The 10,418-nt window shown below is 33.5% G+C and overlaps 1 protein-coding gene across 37 annotated transcripts in view; it reads right to left on the bottom strand.

Annotated features, from left to right (window-relative positions):
- Window positions 1-10,418, bottom strand: part of Ppfia2 (PTPRF interacting protein alpha 2) — a 446,664-nt gene that overhangs the window by 148,465 nt on the left and 287,781 nt on the right. For all 37 annotated transcript variants that reach the window (XM_031348819.1, XM_031348811.1, XM_031348816.1 and 34 more), the window contains one exon: window positions 5,016-5,090. In XM_031348819.1, the coding sequence (XP_031204679.1) occupies window positions 5,016-5,090 (75 nt within the window). The remainder of the gene's footprint in view (window positions 1-5,015; window positions 5,091-10,418) is intronic.

Genomic DNA, 10,418 nt, shown 5'->3' with positions numbered 1-10,418 from the left:
GGAAGATGTTCATAAGGAAAATTGGTTTATAGGCATAGTTCTTCGTTTAGTCTTTATATGATTTTGGGTATCAGGGTAACTGTTGCCTCATACAATGAACTCAGTAATGACCCTTCTGTTTCTATTATGTGAAATAATTTGAGTAGTATTGGCATTAATTCTTCTTTGAAAGCCTGGTAAAATTCTTTACTAAAATAATCTTGACAAGGACTATTTTTTGATAGAAAAACTTTTAATAACTGGTTTGACTTCAACAGGTGTTATAAGTCTGTAAATTGATATATATATATATATATATATATATGTGTGTGTGTGTGTGTGTGTGTGTGTGTGTGTGTGTAATCAATTTGGTAGAATGATGGTTTTTGGTAGAATGATGGGAAAACTATAAACAGGATACATTATGTTAGGGGAAAAATCTATTTTTTCTATCTAATGAATATTGAAAGTCCATTATTTTCAGGGTTTTAATTATTACATCTGAAGCCAACAAAAGCATAAGTAAATGTAGTGGCTATTCATGGTATATCTTTATGATTATCAAGATTTTCTTGGTATCTGTTTTTATGCTCCCCTTTTCATTTCTAATTTTCTTAACGGATATTCTCTCTGCTTTTTTTGTTAATTTGGATAAGGTTTATTAATCTTCTTGATTTTCTTAAAGAACCAAATCCATATACCAGTGGACTCCTGATTTTTAATAAAGAAGCCAAGCCCATATATACTCACAAACATAAAAATAAAAATAAAAATAAAAAAAGACAGCATCTTCAACAAATGAGCTATATGACACAGGTAGAAAAGGTAATTATAATAGACCACTATGGATGGAATTTGGTGGCTAGAATGGGAGGATCAAGTGGAAAGAGGAAGCAGAAAAGAGGTCAGGGGAACAGAATATTTGAAGAAACTCCTAAGACTGAAGACCATTTCACAGGTAGTATAGAATACTAATACAATAGAAACTTCTTGAATATATACATATATAACTGATCTAAATGAAATCGCCACATAATGGGGGAAGAGTCCCAAACTACCAGGCATTTCTTTTCACCAAATAAAGTTTCTAGTTAAACCTAGAGTTGTTGATCAAATGGGCCCACAAAAACACCCTAACAACTCAGGCTATTTACAAAGTTTTAAGTTATTGTGCACAAACTGACAGCAAGGTGTCATTGTCAAAGACAACAGGTATACAAGTAATTGCACATTGATTAATACTGATAGTGTAAAAACACAGCCTTTACCCCTATGTTCTAGCATCTTTGGTATATAGTAAAATACTCTACACACTCCCAAAAGAGAAATGTAAATAGCAAACAAGTCGCAAACTCTTTTTCTGTGATAGTATACTACTGTATGCAAGATATGTTAGGGCAATGATGACACAAAGCTTGTGGGATTAATCATCCAATATGTGATGTGACTTAAGATGAGATGGAACCCACAGCTGATACTGTCTGAGTGACCAAGAACTCTTAACCAGATTCCCCAGAGATAGAGTGTAAAACAAATACTACTGTTGAAAAACAATTAGCAATGAAATGAATCCTAGTGACATTCTGCCATACTCTTAAAACAGTGCTTTGTTTAGCCATCATCATAGAAGTTTTTTTCTTCAGTAGATGAGAAAAAATACAGAGACCCAGAGCTAAACATTATGTATAAAGCGAACACATTGGAACACGGGACCCTAAATAGGATGTCTCTATCAAGTCCTCCCCCATAGTGTTCTTGAAACCGTGGAAAAGAGGAGTCAAAATGAGTGTAAATCCAGAGGAGATGGAGGACACCAAGTAATCAAGAGCCTCTAAATCAATGTGACCAAAGCTCGTGTGAGCTGACAGAGACTGAAGAAGCATGCACAGGACCTGTAGGGGTCTGCTCAAGATCCTACACACACACACACACACGCATAGGCTTCCAGTTTAGTGATTTTAATGATATTGCTGAGCATGTGAAAAAAATAGTTCTGATTCTTGTGCCTTCTCTTAAGATTTCTTCCATCTGTTTGTTTTGACCAAATTTGGTTTGCTGGTGCTTGTTTTTGTGTTACTATATTTTAATTTATTTTAGTATTATTCCCTAGAAACCTATATTTTCTAATGAGAGTCAATTGGAGTAGATCTGGATGGGAGGAAGGTGGTGAGTGACTAGGAGTAGAGGGAGGGAAAACTATAATCAGGATATATTATGTGAGGGGAAAAATTTATTTTTGTGTGATTTGTCATGTGAGAGTCAAGAGAGATCTGATCTATATTTATATAGATGGGATTAATACAAACAAATAGAAGTGGGAAACATCACATACATAGTCACATATGTAGACTGCAATCCACCTGAGTGCATAATGAAGATAGTTTAAAGATAATGACTTTTTATAGAATAAAAAGAAGAGTGATACCTCAAGGAAAATAATGTTTTGGGATCCACTTCAAAGCAATTACTGTAAATAACTATTAAGATTATTGTGCTAGAGGATGGCCAAGTAGGTCATCAATGGGAGGAGAGGCCCTTGGCCCTGTGAAGGTTCTATGCCCCAGTGTAGGAGAATGCCAGGGCCAGGAAGTGGGAGAGGGTGGGGTAGTAAGCAGGGGCAGGGGGGAGGAAACAGGGGTTTGTTGTTTGTTTTTGGTTTTGTTACTTTATTTTATTTATTTTTATTTTTATTTTTATTTTTTTTTTGGAGGGGAATCTGGGAAAGGAGATTTCTCAACCTTCTTAATGCTGCAAACTTTTAATAAAGTTTCTTCTGTTATGGTGACTCACCCACCTGGCAACCATAAAATTATTTTTGTTGCATCTACATAAAAGGAATTTTGTTCATACTATGAACAGTAATATAAATATCTGATATTCAGGATACCTGATATGTGACCACTATGAAAGGATCATTTAACATTCCCCAAAAGGATCATGACCACAGGTTCAGAGCCACTGTTCTATCAAAAGTCCCTTATTTTCAAGTTTTTAATTATTACATCTGAAGTCAACAAAAGCATAAGCAAATGTAGTGGCTATTCCTGGTCGTCAATGACTATATCTGGCATGAACTACAAATCCAAAATTAAAAGGCTCACCTGTGATCCTAATCTAGAGGCTGGGAGATAAAAGTTTCTGACCTAGATCTTGACATAGGGATCTTGAGGCATAGTGGCTATAAATCCCAAGAGATCAAGACAGGGAGATCTCTGAGTCCAAGGTCATCTGAGACAAAACGAGTCTCAGATCCAGGTGTAGTGGCACACGCCTTTAATCTGGGCCACATCTTCTACTAGAGACCTACATAATAAGGCCATTAGAAAAATCAAATTTGCTTACTCTTCTTTGCCTACTTGCCTTCTAGGACTAAATAACTGCTAGATCCTTAGATTTCCACTCACAGCTGCTGCTGACCATTGTTGGAGAGTTAGACTATAGACCATAAGTCATCAACAAATTCCCTTACTATATAGAGACTACCCATAAATTCTGTGACTCTAGAGAACCCTGACTAATACAGTAAATGACTTTGTTAAAACTAAGTTATTTTTAAAAAAAAAAACTAAGTTATTTTAGGGAAACATTATAAAGCAGTTTGTAACAGACTGAATTCACTCCATCTTTTAAAACATCTTTTAAAACAGAATAAAAAATATTCTGTGTGACTATCAAAACATCATCAAAAAAGAGTTTTGTTTAATATGTTTGGACACATTATTTTGTTGGTATACTTCTGGGTAGGGAGTGCACTGGTAATTAACCATAAAATTAGTGTAGATGGTACTATTTTATTTTCTAATAAAGACCCATATTTTTAATTGTGCATATATATTCTAATTACTCAGGTTTACTAATAAAATAAAAATGCAAACTAAAAACTTGACAAGAAAAAAATGTTTACATCTCCTTTTTTCCCTTTTTATAATTGAAAGTGGGTTTTTCATGCAATATGTTTGTTATGACTATCCCCTCCTCCAAATCCTCTCAGAACCGCTTCACCTCCCACCTAGTCAAACTTTCCTCTTTCTTGCTCTCTCTCATTAAGGAAAAAAAAGTAAAGAAAAAAACAAGACAAAACAGGAATCTAAGCAAGAAAAAGAAAAAAAATGAATAAAGACAATTATACTAGAGTGATACAAAACAAGCAAATGTACAGAAACCAAAGAGACAAGGGAAAAAAAAACAAGAAATACAGAAAGACACAAACACTAACACTTTATAAAGACACAAAACTATAAACTATGATACACAAGCAAAAGGCCTGTGGGGTAAGGAGGAAAAAAAAAAACCCAGACAAAGCCTTATGAGTCAAAAACCTTCCCAAAAACCTCTGAGTTCATTTCGTGTAGGCATCTACTGCTCGGCATGGATCTTGTCCTTAAACATGGTTTGTATACTCAGTAAGACTCCTATTGGAGAAAACTATTTCTTTCATTTTCGAGTAGCCATCTATGGGAAACAAGTCTTCTAACACAGAAAGCACGATGTACATATGAACTCACAAAGGTTGTGGCAACTTGCAGGAGACCTGAGCATCTATGGGCCTGATCGGGTCTCACTGTTAGGATCTTAAAGCCATGCCTTTAAATGGTTTCTTTGATTTTTACAAAGATGCTAATTCAGTGGGACCATTAGGTGTGGGCACATTGCTTTTTGAGACTGAGAACTAGGAAGAGTCCTGGGGGCAAATGTATACATTTATACGTCTGGGATATTTTCTGCATTTCTTGTATTTTCAAAGCTTAATAGGTACTTGACACAAATTCCAGTTTCAGGGCTATTTTTATCAAGGACAGTGTTTCTAAATAACTATCTCACTAGCCCTTGGTGGCTTTTATTTGGTCTTCTGGTGACAGATCTGAACAGCCAGACATCAGCAAACAGGCCTCTGGCAACTTATTTAAATGGGCATCATTCATCAGCACAGACAGAACATAATTGATTTAGTGACATATTTAATGAAAGCAACGTGTAACACAGGGCCAGCATGTTAGTAAGAGTGGGCCTCCAAGGAGGAGAGGGTGATGTGTTACCTCCTGATTAGCTGCAGCTAGTTCCTCTTCCAGTGCAGAGACTCTTTCTAAAGAAACCCTCAGTCGCTCCCTTACCTAGAAGAAAAATCAAAATATGTGCAGTAATGTACATCCCAAATATAGGAAATTGTGCTGAAGCCATCATTAACATCAGAAACCAAAGGTCAAAATCTTTAAGCATTTGTAACCCTAAAATCCCAGGGTGATTTTTAACATGGCAAGAACAACATGGAAACATAGTCATTTCCAAAGCATCATTGTTTTCAAGAGATGTTCTTGTAGCAAATCCTCTTGCATGTGAATAGATAGATCTTCCAACAGGGTTACAAACTGACTGGGTTTGCTACAATTTCTTATTTATAGTAAGTAGAGACATAGCTAACAGCATAACCAGAACATTGCAAATTATTGGTGATTAAGTAAGAGAATAAGCAAAATAAATCTAAGAAAATAAGTGAATTTTATTTTGGCCTGCAGTGCTTTAATTCAAAAGTGATTTGTTTAAAAGCAAAGAGTTCTTGGAAACTGAAAACTGACTTAGTTTTTTTGAGTGACTTCAAAGTGATAATGGCATTTAGAATTCCCACTTTATATCCAGGTAAGAGGGGAAAGGCATTGCATTTTGCAGACTAAATAGTTTAGTTTGATAGCAGTGATGTCTTAAAATTGTTTCCTATGTAACTGAACTTCAGAGGACTGTTTCTCTGATGCATTCTTTCTGACAACTTCCAAGGTTGGAAGGACGCATCGTGGCACATGGCAGTAGACCTCCAACACTTGGAAAAATCAGGGGGAAGGTTATGGGTCAAAGGCCAGACTGAGAAGTATAGAAGGCTATAGGCTAGCTTGGTTTACTTCGTGAGACCCTGTCTCAAAAGAAGCAAAAATCAAACGAAATCAAAATGAAAAAATAAAAGTAACAAATCATTATATCTTTACACTGATGCATTAACTTTATCCTACATTGACAAGAGGCAAATCACCCTGGGTAAAAAATCAAGTCATTTACTTAATGACTTTTGTAGTTTAATTTGCCGAAAAAGCCAATAAACCATAGATTTGAACACAATTCATCACAAGCTTTTGATTGTTTATGAATTTACATATTTTCTATAAAGATGCTATAGAATTGATTCAATCAATGAGTTTTAATGCTATATAGTTATAATCCTGTAAACTAAATTTGTTATGTATCTCGTGTGTGTTTTTTATTTTAATTTGGTACTTTTTGTACCCAATAAAGTTTAAGTAGAAACATAAGCTAAGTATTTAAGACACTTGAATTTTATTAAATTTTAAAGTTAGAATGAACACTTTAATTATTAACTATGTAAGAAAATCAGCAAGTAATGTTTCTTTAACTTTAAGGCCAAATACAAATTTCAAAGGTGTCAATCATTCGTTTGAATGTAGCATCTTCAGTTAGGGGAACAAGTGTACTTAAGTGCTGAAGCATAGTCCAAGTCTAGTATTACATTCTAACTTTTGGTGTACCATTAGTATAAAATAAAATAACATTTACCATTAAAAACCTCCTCACAGAATCTCTCTTTAGCTCTATCATATTGATTGTTATGTTCCAGAGCTTTAGATAAATATCAAGCTATCGATAAGAACAGCACAGACTTAATTCTGATTAACAACTCAGCAATGCTCAGATGGAAGTCTTTACTTATTCGACTTGGAGGACTATAAGATGTGGGTCTTTATAAAGGGGTCTGGCTATCCTGGTTTATGAGAATAACCTGGAGTTGTCTAAGAATAATCAGTGAATTTCTTGTGTTCAACACTGATTAAGTCACACTTAGAATCTCACAGAGGGTTTTAATTGAAGTGCTGATACATTAGAATGTTTTAAAATTAGTATTGAATAAAAATTGCCTGAATTCAAGCAGTACTATAGATTAAAGTATCTTTTTGACTATCACTGTTAGCTTTAAAATCTTAGAAAAGTCTTACTGATTTCTTTTCCCAGAAGTAAAGTATATCAAGACATAAAAGTCATGAAGTCTATCAAGAAATATGAATAATGAACTAACTTTACATAAATTCATAAATTTTTGAAAAATAAGATTTCAACCACAAAAATGAATCTAAAATTACCTTTATATAACAATAAACACAATTTTAAATATAGTTTAATTCCAAGAAAGCAAAATCTTGCTGCCACTCTTAAAGAATACATCAGTAATAATTAACTATTAACTTTGCTTCTCCATCTTAGACAGCATTTCTATGAATAAAATGCTAACTTTATTTAGCAATCTTTCCAAGGAAAAGAAAAGAATGCAAATATTAACCTTTCCAAAAATAAGAATTTGATCATTTTACTCTATATGGTTGGCTTTTATTGTATCACAGGAAAAAAAAAAAAAAAACATTATATAACACAAATGTTTCAGCTCCTTGCTCTACCACCAGCAGACCAGCAGAATATCATAGTTTTTAACAATTGTGTTTTTCATTGGATTATGTATTCCTATATGTTTAGGTAGATTTATGTGTTGTGGAAAATAACATTGTTTAATTTTGTCCAAAGAAGAAGTAAACCTTTGTAATTGGCAGCTATTCTTACCTCTAATCTGCTTCTTTTCATGGGATTGAACCATTGCAATCATGAAGTTTCCCTTACTTGTACCGCATGCAGGTACATGGTGACTGACAATCAGAATTTGTATTCATCAAAATATTTTATTTATAAATTTTTATGCTACTACTGTTCTTTAAATGGTATGAAAATTGCTAGGTGAAACTTTAATATATATACTTGAATATACATTTATATATTTATTTATATATATTTATATTTAAGTATACTTAAATATATTTATATTTAATATATATTCAAATATATGTATATATATTTGAAGGAGATGGTAAATCTATCACAGAAGACTAACAAAAAACAAGTTCCTTAATAATGACAAATGTATCACACAATGAAGAGACTGATGGAAAGAGTGAATATTTCTAATTAAAATTAAGGTATTGCAAGGTTTTATTGTAGTAATTACTGATTCTAAAAGAGGAAGAAATGAGAGAAAATCTTCTTTGCATTAGAAGAGCATCAAGCCCAGTTTGATTCTGTGATATCTGACTGTGAAAATATAATTGGAGGATATGTATATACATATTTATTTGTGTTTTCTGTTACATTTACTATACTATAGAATCAATGCATGCTGATGTCAAAATGACTGTTGGTTTCAGTTATACTTGAAATGTCTACCTGTATCAGTGATGATCAAAGCTAACATCAGTCTTTAAAACTGCTAGCCATTATAATGATTGATACCCATGCTCTCTATCTTTTGTGTTTTATTAATTTTCTATTTTGAAGTCTGAAGTTTACTTGCCTGAGGTATAGTTAGGTACATTTCCTTGTCTTTTCCCCTCCACTTTTATAGCTGTAGCACTTAGGTTAAAATGCTAATTAGTTATTTATACACCTGTGGATTTATGCCTCCCCATTTTCATAAGAAGCTCTGTTTTATTCCCAGATAAACTGTTCATGAAGATACTTAGGGACAAATTAGTACATGCATAAACCAATTAAATATTATTTGTCCTCTGGGCCAAGAGGGAACTCAATGCCTTAGTTTCAAACTTTCAACAAATGCTGATGTTTTCTGATGCCAATGGGACTATTAATTAACATTAACTGATGTGTTCCTTATTCTAAGCATTAGTTCAGAGTTCTGCAGTTATAGATGACCCTTTCAGCAGTTCAAGGTAGATTACAGTGATTATCTTTCTCTCAAAGAAGGAGTGGACAGATAGTAACATTAAGCCGCTTGTACAGATCTGTCTGTTCCAGAGGGGAGCCTCAGCGTTTTATAATAAGTTCATGAGCTTCGGTTCAGTTGCTTGTGATCTTGCCAAGATCTATGACACTTGTGGCAAGTTCATAAAGACTGTATCTGTTCATAGAACTGTGTTAAAGAATATTTCATTTAGCTATATTTCACTTACAGACCTTCTGTATGATAATTATTTTATATTCTTTTAAATGGACTTTTCCAAGCAGATTATTGTCTTAAAAGTTATTTGTTAATTTCTACTCTGGTTACTTCCTCACTCTTTTAAGTGATGTCAGAGTTCTTACAAGGAACATGAAAAAAAATTACACACTCTCTAATATGGCTATCTCACTCAATATAGTTGTTTCATCTGGAAAGGCCAGGCTTTGCTTCCAGATCCCTATCAGTTTAGATGACCCTCCTGCATATCAGGGTAGCTGTCTCCGGCTTCAAAATAACTGCTTTTCCTTGTTCGTTAGTATTTAGGTGAGATATGATTCACTTTTAACTACTTTTCTATTCAATAAAACCAGATAGTACTTTTGTGACCCCTGGGGGCATTGTTCATTTGTGTTTGTAAATGTCTCTCACAGATGTATGAATGTCTAGGACTCTGAACCCTTTAGTCATAAAGAGAATGTCTTACTTTGTATGACAAATCTCTGAAGGATTTTGACACAAAGCAAATGTCCTGTAAATTCTTGCAGAAATTTATTTTATGCATTGTGACTGAAGAAAATGTAAGAGAAAATAAATAAATAACAAATATTAAGTATAATTATTTGATATTAAACTTAACACAGCTTTCTATATGACATGCAGTTTTGTTTTCTTCAAAATTTTCATTAATTTTCCCTCTCATAACCAAGATGAAGAATGGGATACAATTTCTTCTTAATAATCTAGAAGACAGAATTAATGTTATCCTTGTCTAGACATTTTACATATTCCTCTCCTAAGAACTATCTGAGAGACTGATGATAATAATATATAAGTATATAAATATTAAATGGAACAAATTCTACATACTCAAAAACTAGATATAAACTGAAAATAATCCCTAGTTTGGACATTAATGCCCAGAACTTGTCATATATTTTATAGTGAAGTGCCCCAGTTCTTACTATACTAAATCTTAACACTTTTTAATTTTTAAAAATCACTTCTTTGAACTTCTTTGAAAATTGAAATTGTGTCATAAACCTTAACTAATCCCTAAAGGATATTACCTCCAGATTGCCATATACTTGCTAGCAGAACTTATTTGAATCACAGCTAAGAGAAGCTTACAGCTCCTTTAGCAAAGACTGAAAAATGAGTTTTCCCGCTAATAACTGTCAACATGTGTATTTGGAACTGAGATATTAGCAGCAGCAAGGCCACGTAGAAGGTTTCAAATATAAATGTCTAAATGTTAAAGTATGACCAGTTTGCACTTTAAAATCCATGTGACTTTCAGTTGCTGGTCTGCTATTTTGGAATCTATGGTATCTACAAATATGATTGTATGTGTGTGTTTGTGTGTGTGTGTGTGTGTGTGTGTGTGTCTGTGTGTGTGTGTGTGTGTCTGTGTATGTGTGTGTGTGTGTGTGTGTGTGAGAGA

Source organism: Mastomys coucha, unplaced genomic scaffold (assembly GCF_008632895.1).
Source record: "Mastomys coucha isolate ucsf_1 unplaced genomic scaffold, UCSF_Mcou_1 pScaffold4, whole genome shotgun sequence".
Classification (NCBI taxonomy): Eukaryota; Metazoa; Chordata; class Mammalia; order Rodentia; family Muridae; genus Mastomys; species Mastomys coucha.
This window is presented reverse-complemented; position numbering and strand designations above follow the sequence as displayed.